The sequence below is a fragment of the Aspergillus pseudoviridinutans genome (assembly GCF_018340605.1).
Source record: "Aspergillus pseudoviridinutans IFM 55266 DNA, scaffold_5, whole genome shotgun sequence".
Taxonomy (NCBI): Eukaryota; Fungi; Ascomycota; class Eurotiomycetes; order Eurotiales; family Aspergillaceae; genus Aspergillus; species Aspergillus pseudoviridinutans.
In genome coordinates, this window is record NW_025091285.1 from 2,680,666 (window position 1) to 2,700,608 (window position 19,943).

A 19,943-nucleotide genomic window follows, 5' to 3' on the forward strand; every position below is an offset into this window, starting at 1 on the left:
CTATCAACTATCCACTGAATCTACGCGTTTTCGCCCGCGGGGTTTCTGCCGGGCGGTGAAGTCAGCACATGGCTCGCACCGAATTATGGCAAAAAAAAAAGTATCGGCGGAAAGAGTCCACCACGGTCCCAACTCGTTTACTTGAATATTCTCAGTACAAACGAGGGAGGACATTTCAGCAATTATGTCTTCTCAAGGCCCAAGCACACAGGCGACAAGCTTTGCAGATGGGCTGTCACCTTCCCACACATACGTCCCCAACAGAGGATATGTGAACTCTGAAGGCACAGTTCCCGCCATGGCGGGGCAAGACCCTGAGGCGCAAGAAATCGAGGAGGAAGAGGACGAATACTACGATGATATCTTCGAGGAAGGGTTGGACGAGGAGGATTTTACCTCATCGAATACTGCAGATCTCACCAAAGCTTACAACCGTCAGCGGAAAGTGAACGAGCTAGCTGCAGACCCCAATGCGCCCAAATGGACCTACCCAAAGACGAACACCCAGAAACCTACCGTCAATACATATGCCTCCGTCGATGATCAGGTGAAATCCTTGACTCGGCATGCGGCTAAGATCAAGCTCGACCATATGCAGTCTGGATTGGCGGTTCGCGGTGAGCGTGGTGGCGACAGGGCCGACCGAGCAACATCCGAGCAAGTCCTCGATCCTCGTACACGAATGATTCTATTGCAGATGATCAATCGCAATATCGTTTCAGAGATTCACGGCTGTCTATCGACGGGTAAAGAAGCCAATGTCTACCACGCCATTTGGTTTCCCGATGAGGAGGAGACTCAACAACACCGCGCCATTAAAGTCTACAAAACCAGTATTCTGGTGTTCAAGGACAGAGACAAGTACGTGACTGGTGAATTCCGATTCAGACAAGGATACAACAAAAGCAACAACCGGGCAATGGTTAAGCTGTGGGCGGAGAAGGAGATGCGGAACCTTCGAAGAATCTACGCTGCCGGCATCCCCTGCCCGGAACCAATTCACCTGCGGCTGCACGTCCTTGTCATGGGGTTTGTCGGTAATTCTAAGGGTCTACCAGCTCCTCGTCTGAAGGATGTCGAGTTTGACACTTCAGAGCCTGAGACGAGATGGCGTGAGCTGTACATCGAACTCCTCGGATATATGCGTGTGATGTACCAGACATGTCACTTGGTGCACGCTGATCTGAGCGAGTACAACATACTTTACCACAAGAACAAGCTGTACATTATCGACGTCAGCCAGAGCGTGGAGCACGATCACCCGCGCAGCTTGGAGTTCCTGCGTATGGATATCAAGAACGTGAGCGACTACTTCCGCCGAAAGGGCGTGGAGACGCTCTCCGAACGTACCGTTTTTGAGTTCATCGTTACCGCAGACGGACCTGCCACCATTGAAGCGAGCGAGGATATGCATGACGTGATTGAAAAGCTCTACGCATTGAAACCGGACCAAGCCGAAACCGAGCAAGATACCGCCGTTTTCCGTCAGCAATTTATCCCTCAAACATTAGAGCAGGTGTACGACTTTGAGCGTGACGCCGAAAAGGTTCAAGCGGGCGAAGGGTCGGACCTCGTCTACCGTGGTCTCCTTGCAGGTGGCAAACAAGCCCCGAACAACATCCCGGACGGAGAAGATGATCAAGAGTCAGATGTCAGTGGCGGTGTATCAGTTGCAGACTCTGCATCTGACTCGGAGGAGGGGCCTGACGGAGAAGACCCGTTTGCGCCAAAGCAACCGCGTGGTAAACGGTTTGAGGACAAGGACTCTAAACGTGAGCATAAGCAAAAGGTTAAGGAGGAAAAGCGTCAGCAACGCGCAAACAAGATGCCGAAGCATCTCAAAAAACGACTCGTCACTTCATCGTCTAGGAAGAAGAAATGAGCGAGTCATTTGCATTCAAAGAAAGATTTGTGGATACTGCCATGGCTTCTCAGGGAAATTTGTTGTTTATGGATTCTATGATGGAACACTCTCATGAAGTAACGGTTGGATGCATGCATATATATGGGATTTTGAATACACAAGTCAATATAGAAAGAGCGGATAGGCGAATATGGTTCAACTCAATAGGATTCACTCCCTCAGATGATATTTGATAAAAAATGGCATAAAATAGAGTTTGGTTGACCCATCAGAGCTCTCTTTGATCCTCATGTCGGTTCATTCCTATACTTGACTCCCGCAACGCGCTTACGTCCAGATTCTCAGAGAGAACATGGAGTATGCGTCAACAATGGGGTTGTTTTACAAGTAAAGGGCTCGAACCAATCCTCGGGTGAGGTTTAACCTCTTCTGACTTCATCATATAGGCCACCTTATTACTCAACGTCAACATCCAGGTTTGAATGAACAACTTGGAAAAATCTATCCTACCACCCAATATGCTCGTAATGAGACATAGGTCATGATGCAGCTGGGACAGAAATTCGGTGTGGTGTCAAGCGTGAAGTTGAGTCTCCCTCGGTTCTATCACTCAAGGGGTGAGTCGCATCATGTTGCAGTTTTAACCCTAGCCTTGAGCCGAGCGAAAGCCTGCTCCACGAGGTCCCTAGGCAGGTCAGGAATAATCTCCTCTCCATCAGTGCTTTCCACTGGTGCAGGGCGATTTGCTGCCCCTTGTTCACTTGTGATAGCGTCTTGTTCATCGGGGCTCTGTAGATTGACGGCCTGGACGTTGGCACCCGATATCCGTCGAAATTCAATTCGCATGGGCTCCCGGCCTATTTCGGGCCATATGTCGGATGGCAGATAGTCCCCTTTTTCAACCCGGAATGTCTCGCGGGCAGTGACGTCTTCCTCATAAAGTTGATCCAACTTGTGCCTGGCATCACGGAGGACCTTCTCGACACGTTGCCGCACATGCTTTCGACGGGCTACCTCGACAATCAGACCATCATAAGCGTCAAGAAAGCCATCGTACAGTGAGTTCAAATCAGAAAGATCTGCCAAGCCACCGCTTATACGATCATTCTCTTCGTGCCACACTCGCGTGAAATTGTGTGCCTGGGCGATATAGCCCGGCAAGCGCGTTGACCCAAGAGAAGAAAGATGCTGGTAAATATCCGTTGTGGCGTTGTAGATGGAGCGAAGAGCGTCTCGTTGACCCAACACGTTTTCCAGGACGGATTCCATCTCACCTATCCTATCTTGGATCTCCATCACAACATCTTCCGCTTCAGCTGCATCCTTGAACAGGACATTCACCATTTCTTGGTATTCGGAATTGCTTAGTGGGTCCAATGGTGCATTTAGATTGGCGTTTATATCTTCTTCAATATTTGAGCCCATGCGGCCGGTGACAGGTACGCCAACGGGCATATCACCTGTGATAGACTTTGCTGCGGCTCCACCCCCTTCGGTATGTTTGACAGCAGTTACGCAGAGATCGAAATGCCGCACTAGAGATTCCAGTAGGTTCGCCATTTCTTGTGCATGCATTTCCAGCGAATGCAACATAGACGGCATGGATGACATGGAGGGCAGGCTCGAATTGGATGCCGACGATGAAGATGGAGACGATGAGGAACGCGACGAGGCTAGTTTCGCAGCGGCCCTATACGTTCCCAGAGCCTCCTTGATAGACAAGAGCTCGTCATCAAAGGCATGGTTGGACGAGTCCAGCTGCGTTTGTGCCGCAGTGGTGCGATCTATTGAGCTCTTTAAAGCTGCATGAAGCTCCTCTACACCACGCTCGTCGACAAAGTCATGCAGACTTTTGGGATCTTCTCCTTCAGGACGAAACGCAGGGTGGACAATTGTTTCCCGAAGAAGCTCTAAGGTGCGTCTCAGTCGCGTATCCGCGTCGTCGAGGTCCTTCAACACATTCGCAAACTCCGAGCGTCCACGAAGGGATATCTCTTCCACTTCAGTCCGAACACTATACAAGAGCCGCAGTTGATTGTTAAGCCCGCGCCGGAGAAAGCCCGTCCTCGCAGACACGACCACACATTCTTCTAATGCAGCACGAGCGGCTGTGACAATTTCATTGGCTCGCCACACATGATTAATGGATGATAAGGATCGTTTGGCTGCAACAAGATGTGAGATAAGAGTATCGAGCCGAGGCATCTCCTGCTCCTGGCTCGGCATTTGCCCTGCATCAGGACGTCCACTTCCGGATGCTGACGAGGATTCGGAGGACGACATGCTTTCGATGACACCAAGCACTCGATAATAACGCACAGGGGGCTGATCTTCAGCCGCGCTATTCCGCAAGTCCAGGTCTGCGCTGATCAGTACGACCAGGAAGGGATCCCCGGGAATGCGTGATTTTAGTTCACAGTCACCTCATGTAGGAAAATGAGGTGATGTTCTGCCGCCTTCTGTCCGCCTCCTTACCTGTTGAGACTCAAGTGACGTTTTAGTTTGACTATGACTCGCTTTTTGGACAGGGAGAAAATTTCTCTCTCCAAAAGCAATATCTATCAAAAAATAACGGAAGTTCAGGTAGGTAGACTGAGCCAGAAGCAAAAGTACCAGAACACCGCTTAGCGACTTAGGAGTAGAACAGGAGCTGCTGAATCTGATGCGAAGATTCCTGAGAATTGCGACAGAAACTGATCTTTGGAGACCGATCCAGCCTTCGCCAAAAAGAATATCTACCTGTTGTAGTCAATCGTAACAAGCCATGCTCATAGCATACATGCCATGTTCAGGGTACCAACGGAGTGACCGGAGAACGAGAACGTTTGGTCTGGGTCTGAGAGGCCTAGGACCTAGATCAACAGGTCAACAGGCGGTGTGGATACAAGGACAGTTCCTCCTAGAGCCTATCGGGACAGTACGTATGCTTGCTGACCATCTATTGATAAACTAGAAGTCAAAATACCCGGCTGAGATGACACAAGATGTTTCACAATGATGTATGTCGACATCGCCATCTCCCTTAAACTTAGACTGTAGGTTTGGATTATAGCATCATGTGATATTGGTCACATGATCTCATCTACTTTGTATATTTCTCCCTACCCAGGCTTCAGCACACCTGGACCTCGACATTAGCTTAGATGCCTATGTTTTCTGCTTATGATGATCCCAATGTCCAATTAACAACGCGTTAGAAAGTCACCGAGACTAATGCATGAAAGCGCAAGGATATGGACCAGATATAAAAAATCAGCTAGAATATTGAAGTATGAACCAATTAAATGGAATGGCTAGCGGTTTGAAGATCGCATAGTACTCTTACGTCCTGCCTCAGCTGACGTTCTGATTGACCTGTTCGTGCCTTCATTTCCGAACTGACGGCCGGCAGGACTGGACCGGGTTCGCGTCTGCGTCTTTCCGAGGATGGTTCCAACACTGACGCGGGTGAGAACCGGCCGTTGTGCGTGGCTTGGAGTTATAATTGTGAGACTGCTACTGCAGCCACTGTGCCTCACAACGGCCTCCCCTGACCTTGGCCTAGCAGTGGTTGCCAAAGCGGACCAGATGAGGGTATGGAGCTGCTCCTGGCTGTTCTGCCTGAAACCAGAAGCACGTATTCAAGACAGCCCTCCGTAGATCCATCGTAGCCTGAACGGAAATTGACGGGTATCCTGAGCTTTCCCATCTAGCGAAGGGTGCGTTAGAACTGATGTCGATGTCAGATTGCTTGGTAGCAGAGTTAAGAAGACTCCGTACCGGAGTGTGTTCCGTAGCAAAGAACGACATCGAGAAACAGTATCTATCTACTCCGTACTCCATATGGCCATCCCTATGTACCCCAGAGGCCCAGACCCGCAGACCGCCCACAATCAGTAGTAGAAGTCAGAAATTAAAGACTCTAGAGGAGTCCGCATTTCGACCTAACATGGAAGATCCGCAATCCGTCCTACAAATGGCGATGTTTGATGCCACTGGACTCAATGATTGGACAATGCACTGAGCTAGATAAGCGCCTAAGGTAGTCAAAGTGGACCACTGCAAGATTGATGATTGTGGTGCAGGATCACAGTTCACGCCATCAGAATGGAATGCGGGACGAAGAACGCTGGTGAGACCTGATGCGACGGGGGGCGGCGATGGCGCCATCGATCTCGAATCACGTGCTCACCACCCGCAAAATGCGGCCGCAGCACGAGACTTGCAGCTGCTCTTGCGTGATTCAGGCACTTCGATACTCATGTCTCTGGAATGAATCACTCTGGTCAGGACAGGCACAAGATTCCACCGTCTCTGCAAATTCTACGTATTACTACCCCCTCCAGTTTATAAACCAAGCTCTCGCGTTTTCGAAGTAACCTCGACACTTTTTCTTCCTTATCTACTTATCGGTTACCACCGCCTTCCCGGGTACTCACCTCAAGACACCACATCCCCTCCGACGGTCGCCACATTGGTCGTACACCCTACCTCCTCGTTTTTCTCACTTCGATTGACCTTACGAGTGATCCTCGCTGCTGCAATTTTCATCTGTTAAATCTTTGTGGCGTTCGCGAAAGACCGTTGACGCGACTCGAAATATACCTAATGAGTGGTTGAGTGCCGCTATGGATGCCCATGAACTGTCGTTTCGCGATGGTCACGGATTCTCTACCTCGACTTTGAAAAATGAGTCTGCCTCGGAAGGGAAGGCGCTGAATCTCCCAGGAGATTCTTCCTTTGCATCTATGTTTGGCCCATCTGAGATCATCGAAGATGTTGAAACGGAGCCCGAATCTACCCAGGACAAGCCCCACAGTTTCAACACCCAAAAACCAATACCCGAGAAGCTGGCTGGCAAAAACGTCGCACCATTTCTCGCCAGGCATATCCCCGAACAATACGCTCCTCTTGGTTCGCAGACTGGACAGAGGGTAGAAATCAGCAGTGCGAATTCCAAATACTGTTATCGTCACCGACCAGATCTGAAGTGCAGGCGACAGGCTGACGAACCAACAATGGACAAGTTACAACGGGTAAGCTTTTGCTTCCAACATTCAAGTGCACCATCCTTGTCAAGTGTCTAAGTCTGACAGATTGCAAAGGAATTAGAAACACTACCACAGAGTGATCAGCAAGGCATCGCGCATGCTTGGTCGATTTTTTCTGCGGCCCCGGCGAAGCACCGAAAACTTATCCTGCAGGGAATAATGGCTCAGTGTTGCTTTCCGCAACTGTCTTTCATCTCCGCAACAGTCCGCGATTTGATTCGTATCGACTTCCTCACAGCTCTCCCTCCAGAAATCTCCTTCAAAATTCTATGCTACTTGGACACCACCTCTCTCTGCAAAGCCGCACAGGTCTCCAGACGTTGGAGAGCGTTGGCCGATGATGATGTAGTTTGGCACCGAATGTGTGAACAGCATATTCATCGCAAGTGCAAGAAATGTGGTTGGGGCCTTCCTCTTCTCGACCGTAAAAGGTTGCGTGAATCTAAGCGCGAAATCGAACGCCGTGCAGCTACATGGGATGTCAGCGAGCAGCCAGCGGAAACCGAAAGCAATTCGACCACTACCGACACTGCAGCATCAGGATCCAAGCGAAAACCTGAATCGGATAGCGAAGACACGGCCATGGTAAAACGTCAGTGCACATCGATTGTTTCTCAATCAGCGCAAAATGAGGACTACTTTAAAACACGGTACAGACCGTGGAAGGAAGTGTACAAAGATCGCTTCAAAGTGGGCACAAACTGGAAGTATGGGCGGTGCTCGATCAGAGTGTTCAAGGGACACAGTAATGGCATTATGTGTTTGCAATTCGAGGACAATATCCTGGCTACTGGGTCCTATGATGCTACCATCAAAATCTGGGACACGGAAACAGGCGAGGAGCTTCGCACCCTCAAGGGACACCAATCCGGCATTCGCTGTCTTCAATTCGACGACACGAAATTGATTAGTGGCAGCATGGATCATACTCTCAAGGTGTGGAATTGGCGGACAGGCGAATGCATATCTACCTACTCCGGTCATCGTGGGGGTGTAGTCGGCCTGCATTTCGACGCGACTATCCTTGCATCTGGGTCTGTAGACAAGACCGTGAAGATCTGGAATTTTGAGGATAAGTCAACTTGTCTTCTGCGGGGGCACACTGACTGGGTCAATGCGGTCAGAGTGGACTCGGCCTCTCGAACAGTATTTTCTGCCTCCGACGACTGCACCGTCAAACTCTGGGATTTGGATACCAAGTCATGCATTAGAACATTTCACGGGCATGTTGGTCAGGTGCAGCAGGTTGTTCCACTTCCCAGGGAATTTGAATTTGAAGATCATGATGTCGAATGCGAGAATGATAACGTTAGCGTCACCTCCGGCGCCAGTCCAGCTGCTTCTCCACAGGCCATGCCTGGATTCGATGCTCATACCTCAGATACTCCCTCTTCTGCTTTTGGCCCAGCTTTCAACGATGGACGTCCTTCACCACCACGTTACATAGTAACCAGCGCTCTTGACTCGACCATTCGGCTGTGGGAGACATCGTCCGGAAGGTGCTTGCGTACATTCTTTGGTCACCTGGAAGGAGTGTGGGCTTTAGCGGCCGACACCCTCCGTATCGTTTCGGGGGCTGAGGATCGCATGGTCAAGATCTGGGATCCCAGGACCGGCAAATGCGAGCGCACATTTACAGGACATTCAGGGCCAGTGACCTGCATCGGCCTTGGCGACAGCCGTTTCGCTACAGGCAGCGAAGATTGCGAAGTGCGCATGTACAGTTTCCAGACATGAAATGCTCCTTGCCGTTTGCTTTTTTGTTACTTGTTAATACCCCTGGGCTGGCGTTCTTTCTATGTGGGCTGGATTTTCTATGGCTCAGAGCATATGGTGTTTGGTGTCATTCCACAAGCAGGACTAGGGAACGTCCACCATGTATCTTAATGGTAGTCAATGAAATAGATTCTCAAACTACAGAGTTGGTCCGCCTTGCTTGTTTACCAAGGAAGGTGGTTAGGCTTCCCTGGGAAGGTGGTAGAATCAACCAAATTTCTCGAAACAACTACGACACAACGATATCTCACCTGCCGTTTGACGATCTCCAACCTGGCCCCCATGGACTTGACTTGTTTCTATTCATCCTTCTCCGATAAGATAATTCAGCCATCACTATCATTGATACCATCGATACCATCATTCCTCCTAACACTCACCATGAACGCCCAACCGCCGTCTTACCCAAGCTCAGAAGATGACCTTCACGTCAGAGAGCCATCGTATCGTGGCCTACACGATCGCTCAAACCGGCACTCTTACAGCTGCGTTTCCTCCTCTGATCCTGAGGCCGGCACGGCTCCTCTCCCCACAAGAAAGTGGACGAAACCGCTCCTGGATGGCTTCGTGACCTTCTATCAGGCCCTAGCCAGGAAACCGTGGAATTTGACAGCTACGTTCAATGAGATGGCAGACGCGTCGGTCGCTCTCGTAAGGCTGGCTATAATCGTCACGGTATTAGTGGCTGTGGTTATCTTGACAGTATTTATAATTTCTGGTGGCATTTATGCAGCAAGGAAATTGCTGTCAGGGGAGGGGTTTGGATGAGTGTGTGGTCGAAAGAGACGGTGTTCAACATCGCCTGTTTGCTGCGATGTCTGGAGTTCGAGCTATGCTCACCTTCTTGCTTTTCTGGATGTCGAATGCTGAATTGTTTAAGCCCGAGGGTGTAAGGTGCTCGGTGCCATTCAATGGGTGATTTTAAGGGCTAGGCCTTGCTGACTCTCGTGGGGGAAGATAATATAAGTGCGTACCACAGCTGCAACTTTTTCTCCTATGCTACAAGACAATGATGATTATAAGAAATGTGGCTGCAATATATGTAAACCTCATTGAGCTTGCGTCCTGCATACCCGGGGTCGACATGGACGACCTCCCTTTCAGTTACTGATACGGACGAAGCGCAAGTCCAGCATGAAGAAACGAGAGGCCAGGATTCCTGTAGTGATACCGCAACACAATTGAAGGCGTCCCGATCTGGACGTTGTTTATGGTAGAAAACCTTGGAAAGCGAACTCGTTATCACCGGGCTTCATAATGTCCTTGTTGTCTGGTTGCAGCCATGGTGGCATGGATATTTGCTTGAGGGCAAGGTGATGCTTCGACAGCTTCGGGGCTTATAATTTGCTAGTTTTCATTACTGCAGTTCTATGGATTAGGGCACAGATAACTAAGGAGAGACGTGTATGGCGTCTCTCTTTTGGTCGGCTCCCTTTTTGGGATGTTCCCGTCCATAAGGTAGTCGGACTTAAGACTCTGGATTGGATAGATCTTTGTCAACCGGTTTTATGGTACATTTGACCCATTTTGCAGTTTTGACTTCACATATTTGAGTGAAGTATACTGCACCATAGCTGCCTTAGCTGGACATCCCTATGTCAACGTGACCACATATATAGAATACTCCCCATAGCCCTATTCAGCTGAGTGTCTTCGGTACAACCAGTCTTTACTGTCTTTGTCAACAATCACTATCAATGTCAATCATCCATCTGTTGCAGTTACTCAGAATCTCTTTGCTCTATCTGACTCCGATATCAAGGCCTAGCAAAATGTCTTCAAATCGAAAACTGCCTCCTTACCCAGACTTAGAACTGGGACAGCCTCGGGAGGATAGTAGGCCAGCAGATACTAGCAGCGTTTACCTACAGCAGACACGGTATTGATGTTGCATCTCAGGCCCTCTTTATTGTTGCGGCTTCCGCTTTACGAAGAATCATTTCTGCAAAATATGTCTGTTTCTGTTTCTAACAATTCTAGTTTTCTCATTCTTTGCCATGATCACCGTACTTTGTATCGTGTTTGACGATGACTGAGAAAACCTGGACGCTTTAATGGTTCTGGATGGCTGTGATCATTGATCGAATGGCTATGTTCGCTGTACTTTGCTACTGAGCGCAGCCGCTCGCTTTGGTTGTTGCAGCTTTCAGTGAATATCCAGGAACCTGCGCTATGAAGAAACCAGAAGAATACTTTTCATTAACTCTCCCAGGTCACTATCGATTGAGGTAAATCTTATGCCAGCCTGCCACCATATTTTGCAAGATGGGTGTCTACTCCAATGTGCTTTATACTTCCATTATTCTCCCGACTGCCCGACACTATCGATTCAAATACATATGTATACCTCGAGCTGCTGCACTCCACCTACGCGCAAGACAAAGCAAAATGCATTCTTCCTCAGCCGCCTCAGAGGAACCAGGGATTCTCAAAAACAAGCAGTGACGTCCTGCTGTACCAGCAATAAGTGTACAGACTGTGATTGCGGAGTATTAGCGTAACTGCGATGCTGTTGATGCTTGCGATGAAGTTTGTCCCTGCCATAATTACGTTTGACAATTTTACAAGTAAGTCTTTTACCACTTTCATGCGCAAAGCCGCTGGTGAGGACTGACCCGTGAAGACGCTGTCAGTCTGCCAGAGAGAAACACTTGCTCTGTGTGTTCTTCTCGGTCTTGAAGTTGTTGCCATGTCTTGATTCAGCTTGAACGTCGGGTTCAAGGGCTTGGGGTTAAACTGAAAACAGTCAGGGAAACGTTACTCCTCATTCTCATCTTACGATCCAAAGAGTTCTGAAAGTCTGCACAGATTGCTGTTGCTCGTACTAAGCATGGTATCAGGTCGAGAGGCTGACATCGGATTGTGACATTCGACTATCATTTCACAGTTGGATGTTGTCGTGTCTCACCAAGTTACAGTAAAGACGAGGTCCTTTCACTTTTGACCAAATAACGAAGGTGTTTCTGACAATTCTGAAACGTCTAGAGCAGGAGCTTGGTTACTTCACTCTGATGGGATCATAGTACTCCATTTTGCATTCACTTCATCTGAGACCAAATCGGAAAATTTGCTCCTCTCAGTAGAGCATCTCAACCGGGGACTGTGTTACTGCACATACCTATCTATCATCTTACGGACACTTCTTGTTTCAGTTTATATCCTCTTACCCGCATTTCTATTTACATTCACCTTACCTGCGGATCAATCTCGGACTGAATCTCGGACTGGGATAGAATTTCTGGTATGTTATCCACTGGGATGACCACATATTCCTTCCGTTGGTTCATCGCATGCTCTCATCAGTCAAGATCAGTCAAGATTAGAGCCTCCTCATTCTCGAATCTATCTAGTACTTCTTGACCTTGCACATCTTATTGAGCCCCCATTGAGGGATTCCCTCACCATATACACTCAATTCCTGAAGCTCCAGCTTCCTCATGGCATATACGTTGCAAAGACTACAACAAGCTATTGAGCTTTTTCGGAGCCCGAGCGCCAGATTGATTGGAACCCTTGCTGACGAATGCAAGTACACTTTACGGAAGCGGCGCTCGAAGGGCAAACAGACCATCCCATCGTGCTGGCTTGACGACGACAGTGATAGCGACTATAACCCGGGGCACGAAACATCGGATTCTAAGCGAAAGCGTGCATCTCGCACAGGAGGTTCAACTCGACCCAAAAAACAATCTAGGAGCTCGGAACAATTGATTGTCATCATGGCCTTGAAATCAATAACTGGAAGAGCATTCCTTGCCGCTCTTCCCATGTCCGAGGCAGACATCCCGCCTGAAGACAACGAGCAGTTGATGCAGTACTGGAATATAGCCGTCTGCACGGTTGAATCGAACTCGCGATACTCGCTCCGGAAACGAGAAAGCCCTCAAGAGGGCAACGACCGGCTTGTAGATCTGGATGAAGCAGCAGCCAAGGGGTGTTGGGCGTGCCGCAAGATCCATCAAGACTGTTCACTCCTCGAAGATCAGTTTGCATATCCTTGCCAGACCTGCAAGGAGGATAACATCGACTGCGAGCTGATCATCCCTCCTGTGTGGAAAAGAGCCTGTGAGAGATGCAGACGCTCAGGGAAGACATGCTCCTACAGCTACGGCGAAACCGACCACAGTGTATCTTGTGAACAATGTCAAGCAACGGGAATTCCTTGTACCGCCGGCCCAGCAAAGAGCAAACCGCCGCTGGAGCCAAGGACGAAGACAGATAAACGCGAGAGTTGTGCGGGCTCTGGTGACTCTGGGTCCATTTGGGCCACAATTCCCCCTCTCCCTGCAAATGACGAGCCCGAGGACCCTGTTTCCTTTACATCAGCCCCGAAGAACCGCGGCACTCGGATTATCTACACGTCCTTGGCCCATCCGGTGGACTTCGCCTATGAGCCACCATCTGACGGCACGGACCCTTGTCACTGGTGTAGCAATTTCGTCTATGGCATCATGGGACTGGGTAGAAGAGCCGTCGAAGTCATCGATTTCGGTGATGGGAGGTATGTCGAAATAAATGGAGGACATGTCAAAGATGGTCACGAGCCCAGTCGAATGTGCGTCACCTGTGCATTGGAGAGAATCCACATCGTGAACTGCTCACGTCACGACATTGTCCCTCTTAAAGGATACAAAGTAGACACCTTCGACTTCGACGCTGCTTATAACAGCTTGATCCCGATACCAGGACAGCCACCGAAACGGATCAACCCGTGGTGTTCTCTCTGCCCGAATCCAGCATTTTTCGGTTGCAGCACTCTTCAGCTAGTGAACAAATACCAGGAGCCCGTCGCACCAACCTCACCCCATGCGCGTGGATGCGGCTTATTGCTTTGTGAACGCTGCGACTTGTTGATGCGAGCCTACCGTGGGAATATGGCCAAGGTGGCTGCCAAAAATGACCAGGCAAATGCAGAGTTTGGGAGTCGAGCTGATGTTGTTTATATTTTGCCCGAGAATGACCTTTATCGCTTTTATACCAAGGCGTGAAGATGATTGAAGAGAGTGGAAAGAGAGGTGAAAGCAGATGGAAAGGGAGCAAGTTGTAACTAGGATGATTAGTACCTTGGTGACTCGACTACTTTAACCACAGTAAGGAAGTTGAATTAGCCTCGAGATCGTGTCTTCCCCACAATACATGACAATATCGAAAGATACGGGTCCAACTCGTCAGTTTAGTCGAATATTCATGATTGTTCTGTCTTTCGTCCGTCTTCTTCTATAGTAGCAAACTATCAATATGAGTGGTGTTGACGGTCAACACTGTGACCCAGTCAATGGGCTCGCACAATAGAGACCATCATCGCCATCGTTAATCAAATTGCTTCATCTGTTTCTTCCATTGTTATTATTCTTATTCTGCATCCGCTGGAGAACACAATAGAGGAAGCCAGAGATTCAAAGCGAGCATGATGAGATAATATCTCTCATCTGCAGCCTTCTCCTGCTCTGCCTCTTTCTTTCCTCCCTGGTTTGCTCGCAAGACGAATCAACTTCACCACCCACTCTTCTCCTAACTTCACCAATATCTCGACGCCGAAGGAAGAATATTCAAGAGGACTTGCCAATAATATCGAGAGTGGATCAGATTCAACCCTATCCAGACTCCGCCTTTTAGCTTCAATCCCCACAGTGCCTTTTTTTTCGCCTCAACCACTCAGCAGTGGACTGGCGACCGGGACGGACTGACTAAACGACGACTCCCGCCTGGACGGTCGTCGGATTTTCTTTTCGATTCATTTCTTTTCCTCCCCTCACTTGGCGGGTTTTCTTGCGCTTGTTATTTTTTGTATAAACTCTTTTTTATATGCTGGTTTATTTTTAAGACACCAGTTAGGTCATTATCATCAAATCATCAGCTAACTGGCCTGTCTTTTCAATCAACCATTTATCGTGTTACCCAGAGCTGCCACGAGACGTGCGCAGCTCACCGTCACGACGTCTTCCACAAAGCGCCGTAAGGTTGCAGAGCCTCGCAGACCAGGAGGAGCCCTTCCGGGTTTGTCGTTTGCCTCGCAGGCTGGAAGACGTCACAGTCAGCAGCCCCATTCCGACTCGTCTTCCGTGCCACCAAATCCTCGCCCATCGTCTACGTCCGGGTCGAATCGAAGTCAAAGCCCTTCTGTGTCCCCGTCTCCTCGCTACATTCCCGCTCATTTGCAGGAAGAAGTGCTTGGCACCGCCGCCCGCTCCCCGACCCCGGAATCCGCGAGTAGTGCCGCCGACTATCCTTCGATCGCCTGCGCAGGACTCACCCTACACAGCGACGCTATGACGGATATATCTGGTTCCGACAAAAGAGATGGCAGTGTTCCGCCTACTGGAGGTGACGTTCGGTCATCCTCCCCGGGTATCAAACGGTCGGCTCCTAACGCCGACCAGGATGTGGAGATGGATCTAGGTTCGACGGAGAAGAGATCTGTTTCGCTGTCCCAGCACACAGACGCGATGGATACGACTACGGCGGAGGGGAGCTCGAACGGCAACGGTGACAACTCTGGGTCAGACAACGTCTATCCCACGCCATCCAGCATGTCGACCTTTACCGCCCCCACGGCGACCCGAAAGGAATCCAAGGCCCAAGCCTCCGGCTCGTCCCACGATCTCCCTCCCATCGACGACCAAGTCGCTCAAGTGACCTGCACCATGGCCCAGCCGTTGAAGGAGAAACAGAAGGGATATCTCGTGTCCATGTCTTGGCTGCAGCGGGTGCTCGCTCGCAGCTCGACCCATGCCGACAAGGCAGATAAGTCGGCAGCTGAAGGAGAAATTGGACCCGTGGATAACTCAGACCTTGTGCTGGTCACTGACCCGGCGATTACCGGCTTCCATGATGAGGCAGGAGAGCCATTTGTGCCCTTGCGTCCAGGTCTACAGATGGGAGAGGACTTTGAGATAGTGCCCCAGGAAGGCTGGGACCTGATCATGCGATGGTACGGCTTGGCTAATCAGTCGCCAGCCATTGTTCGCTATGCTCACAACACCGTGGAGGAAGGTGATACTGAAAATATTCAATACGAGCTTCATCCTCCAATCTTCACCATTCTGAAGCTAGCAACCCCGGCAGCGGGGACCACTCCACAGAGTCTAAGAGAGAAGAATATGCCACCTGCGAAGGTCTTGTCCAGCCGACACACCAACTTCCAAAAATGGCTGAAGCAAGTGAAGGGACTGGCCAATATTGACATGTCTACCAAGGTCCGTGTATGGAGAATTCTCGGGGGACTGGGAAGCGCGACGGCATCGGCTGCAATCACACCCGCTGCGTCACGGAGCGCTTCTCCGGCGCCTACGGCCTCCCTGGTTGCCAATGCCGGCAACAACCTTGTGCTTGACCTCAACACTTTCCTCTCGTTATCGGACGGCGCTCAGCGAGAACTGGTCGATAACGTCAAGGACCAAACAAATAATCCTAATTTCAACGGTCGATCTACCTTGGATCGTGTTGGCTTGTCTACCAGTGATGTTGTGGTACTTGAGGAGCGCGTTGGTGGAGAATGGGCTTCAGAAGTATCCAAAAAGACCCTTGATCGCCTAGGTGTCCCGAGTGGCAGTATGAAGAATGGCCTGCCTGCGAAGCTCAAGAACAAAAGTCCTACCAACAGTGGTAGATCATCGCCCGCTCCAGAGCCTATTAGGGGCCGACGTAAAGACGGAAAGCCCAGGGGCTCCACGGGATTGAGCAACCTCGGAAACACCTGCTACATGAACTCTGCTMTACAGTGCGTGCGTAGTGTGGAGGAACTCACATACTACTTCCTGAGTACGGATTCTCACCCTTTCCTTTGGCGCGTGGCTGTTATCTCACTGACCGTTTTCGGTAGACGATGTGTATAAGAAAGATCTCAACCCCAGTAATCCTCTCGCCCATAACGGTGATATAGCCAAGGCGTATGCGAACCTTCTTCGTATGATCTACGACGAAGCGGGTCAGTCGTCGTTCGCTCCCCGCCAGTTTAAACATACCATCGGTCGTTATGGTCCAGCATTCTCCGGATACGGGCAACAGGACTCGCAGGAATTTCTGTTGTTCCTACTGGATGGGCTGCAAGAAGATTTGAACAGAATCCAGAAGAAGCCATATATCGAGAAGCCTGATTCCACGGACGACATGGTCCACGACAAGGAGGCTCTCAAAGAGTTTGCCAATAAGTGCTGGGACATTTACAAAGCCCGCAATGACTCGGTCATCACGGATCTTTTTGCGGGCATGTACAAGTCAACCCTTGTCTGTCCTGTCTGCGAGAAGGTCAGCATCATCTTTGATCCATTTAACAATCTGACGCTTCAGCTTCCGATCGAGAATCTTTGGAGCAAGGAGATCTTCTTTTTCCCTCTCCACCGCAAGCCTGTCATCGTTGACGTGGAGATTGATAAAAACGCCAGCATCAAGGCGCTCAAGGAGTTAGTAGCCAAGAAGATGGGCTCCGATCCTCAGCGTCTCGTCATGGCCGAAATTTACAAGTGCAAATTCTACAAGATGTTCGACAACTCAGCGTCCATTGCTGATTGCCAGATCGGCCAAGGCGACGACATCGCAATCTTCGAGGTGGAATCTGTCCCTACCAACTATAATCCCGACAAGCGCCAGAAGAGTTACTTTTCTTATGGACGTTCAGACTATGAAGAAATTCCGAGCTTTGACTCGCCCAAGGCAGATCGAATGCTTGTGCCCATCTTCAATCGCCATTGCCGACCAAAGTCGAATAACAGCGGGAATATGCAGCGGTCGCTCTTCGGCGCTCCTTTGTATGTAATCATCAGCAGACAAGAAGCTCAAGATTACGATGCCATCCTCCGCAAAGTTCTTGAAGCTGTTGCCACATTGACAACGCGAGACATTCTCAATGAGGAGAACATCAAGAAAGCTGATGAGCAAGGGGGAACTCAAGAGGATTCGGATACCGTTGTGATGAATGAAGATGACGCGCAATCTGCAGATTCTAAAATCAAGACCTCATCCGTGGACGGTGAGGATGGCTTGGTGGACGTTTCCATGCGCGACGCTTCGGACGAGATGGATACTCCATCTTCACAAGACACCCAGCGTGAAAATGCTGTCTCGGGCCCTGGCAGCTCTATTGCACCTGGCCTCCGGAGCCTCTTCGACATGAAGATTATCAAATCGTCCCACGAGGTTGTGCCTCTCGGCTGGTCTTCAGTGGACGATATCAAAGACTATCCATTGATGTCGTCCAGGGTCAAAGCACAGTCGTCTAGCAAACAGAAGAAGGTAAACATCCGCGAGAATATATTTATCAGTGAAGACAGGCAATCTGACAACAGTGTAAATTCGCAGACAACATCCGGTACAGTGACCGAGCGAAAGACCAGTGATGACTCGGATCAGGATGGAAGCGCCGGCAGTGCTTCTGACAGTGACTCAGACATGTTCTCCAACATCAGTCGCCCTAAGGCTGTAAAGAACCAAACCGACGAGCGTCCTCTGATCCGCCCGGGCGAAGGTATCGTGCTGGATTGGAACGATCAAGCCCACGATGCCCTATTTGGTGGGGATAAAAAGGGCACTGACGGACTACGTGGTACTCCTACATGGACCAACGTGGAGCGCATTCCTGATCCGGAACTCGCCAAACGCCGTGATCTTCGTCGGAGCCGGAAGAAGAGGGGCGTTACGCTCTACGAATGTCTTGATGAGTTCAACAAAGAGGAGATTCTTTCCGAGAATGATGCATGGTACTGCCCTCGCTGCAAGGAGCATCGCAGAGCCAGCAAGAAGTTCGAATTGTGGAAGACTCCCGACATCCTTGTCATGCACCTGAAGAGATTCAGCGCCAGCAGGGGTTTTAGGGACAAGCTGGATGTCTTGGTCGACTTCCCCGTTGAAGGGCTGGACATGAGCGGCCGTGTCGAAGCGCCTGAAGAGGGAAAGAGCCTAATCTATGATCTCTTCGCGGTTGATAACCACTACGGTGGATTAGGAGGCGGTCACTATACGGCCTACGCGAAGAACTTTATGAGTGGCGAATGGAACGAGTACAATGGTAAGAGCCTTCTGTGACCGCGTTCCTTCAAGAATAACCGTGTTTGCTGACGGGAACTGGTAGATTCGTCTGTCTCACGACCAATTGACCCCCAAAGTGTGGTGACTCCCGCCGCGTATTTATTGTTTTACCGTCGGCGTTCAGACCGCCCGCTGGGCGGAAAGATCTTGGAGGAAATCGCCGAGTCGTCAACTCGACCAGCCAGCGAGGACAACTCCCCTGCTGGGTCCCGTGCGCAGTCGCCGTCGGGGAACGGGCGGCGTCTCGGCGGCTCCTCCCGCAATGGGTCGTCGAGCGCCTTAGCCGGAGTCGGAGCAGCTCACCAAGCGGGAGATGGTGGTTTGCGAACAGGAATCCGGGCGAGGAATGAGGACAGTGATGATGACGACGATGATGAATCTCCCCCTGACTATTCGGACAGCCCAGCCGCTGGCGAGCAGAGCCTTGCGAAAGCAAACCGACTGGAAGGTATGAGCTTTGATGAAGACGAGTTCGGCGATGGAGCCTATGCCAACCCGCTCCCCTACTCAAGCCAGCCCACGTGGTCCTTCGACCGAGTCACAAATGCTCATGGCCTTTCACAGATGACCACAGTACCCCCGGGATCCATCTCTGATGACGAGGATTTGTTCGACGACGATGCCAGCAACAAAGCCGTGGGCGGGGGAGATCTCAGCGACTCCGACTTGCGCCTCGCCGCATTGACCGGAAGCCCAATCGGTCAGGGAGTGTTCCCAGGCACGCCCATGGAGGAGGAAGCTCCGATTCAGGACATCCCTCCGCCACTAGACGGTGATGACGATGAAGATTTACCCGTGGTGGAGTTACGGGTGAATGATGATGACCAGATCGTCTCGGACTGAGCGAAAGCCGGCTCGGTCAACTACTGAGGCGATGATCGCGAAAGAAATACGGCTGTTGCATGGCTGACGACTACTGCGATGAAGTCGACGACAAGTATCTTTCTCTTGTCTGGTGAGGAGCGATATCTGCATCGCTTATCCTCAGTCAGCAATTCGTGATGTTTATACATAATTATTGTTTGGAAGTGGGTGTTGAGGGCACTGTGTTAGATCTAATACTCCTCGGGTGGCCCATACAAGCCATGCATGCATTTACATTGTGTCTACGAAGAGTCATGAAGGTGCGTCTGGTGAGCACCATGTTCAAAAGCATTGTTATTTTTGTCTCAGACGGTAGAGGACTTCTCCTCCCGCTTTGCATCATAAAGGGCTTTCCTTTTTTTTTTATCATATTTTCATATTCTGGG

The 19,943-nt window shown here is 50.2% G+C and overlaps 4 protein-coding genes across 4 annotated transcripts; 3 read left to right on the forward strand and 1 right to left on the reverse strand.

The window, feature by feature from the left end:
* Nucleotides 1-184: 184 nt before the first annotated feature.
* Nucleotides 185-1,882, forward strand: Asppvi_007988 (serine/threonine-protein kinase RIO1; the record flags this gene model as incomplete). The annotated part of the gene is made up of 1 exon (XM_043303870.1): nucleotides 185-1,882. The coding sequence occupies one exon, from the start codon at nucleotides 185-187 to the stop codon at nucleotides 1,880-1,882; it is 1,698 nt and encodes a 565-aa protein (XP_043159805.1).
* A 609-nt stretch (nucleotides 1,883-2,491) lies between these two features.
* On the reverse strand, nucleotides 2,492-4,147 carry Asppvi_007989 (autophagy-related protein 17; the record flags this gene model as incomplete). Its single annotated transcript, XM_043303871.1, has 1 exon — nucleotides 2,492-4,147. The coding sequence occupies one exon, from the start codon at nucleotides 4,145-4,147 to the stop codon at nucleotides 2,492-2,494; it is 1,656 nt and encodes a 551-aa protein (XP_043159806.1).
* Nucleotides 4,148-6,471: 2,324 nt separating this feature from the next.
* Asppvi_007990 (F-box/WD repeat-containing protein) lies at nucleotides 6,472-8,631 on the forward strand (the record flags this gene model as incomplete). The annotated part of the gene is made up of 2 exons (XM_043303872.1): nucleotides 6,472-6,879; nucleotides 6,940-8,631. 2 exons carry the CDS (start codon nucleotides 6,472-6,474, stop codon nucleotides 8,629-8,631), a joined length of 2,100 nt encoding a protein of 699 aa, XP_043159807.1.
* A 420-nt stretch (nucleotides 8,632-9,051) lies between these two features.
* Nucleotides 9,052-19,536, forward strand: Asppvi_007991 (putative ubiquitin-specific protease UBP12; the record flags this gene model as incomplete). The annotated part of the gene is made up of 5 exons (XM_043303873.1): nucleotides 9,052-9,321; nucleotides 12,201-13,654; nucleotides 14,573-16,431; nucleotides 16,493-18,673; nucleotides 18,737-19,536. 5 exons carry the CDS (start codon nucleotides 9,052-9,054, stop codon nucleotides 19,534-19,536), a joined length of 6,564 nt encoding a protein of 2,187 aa, XP_043159808.1.
* Nucleotides 19,537-19,943: the final 407 nt, after the last annotated feature.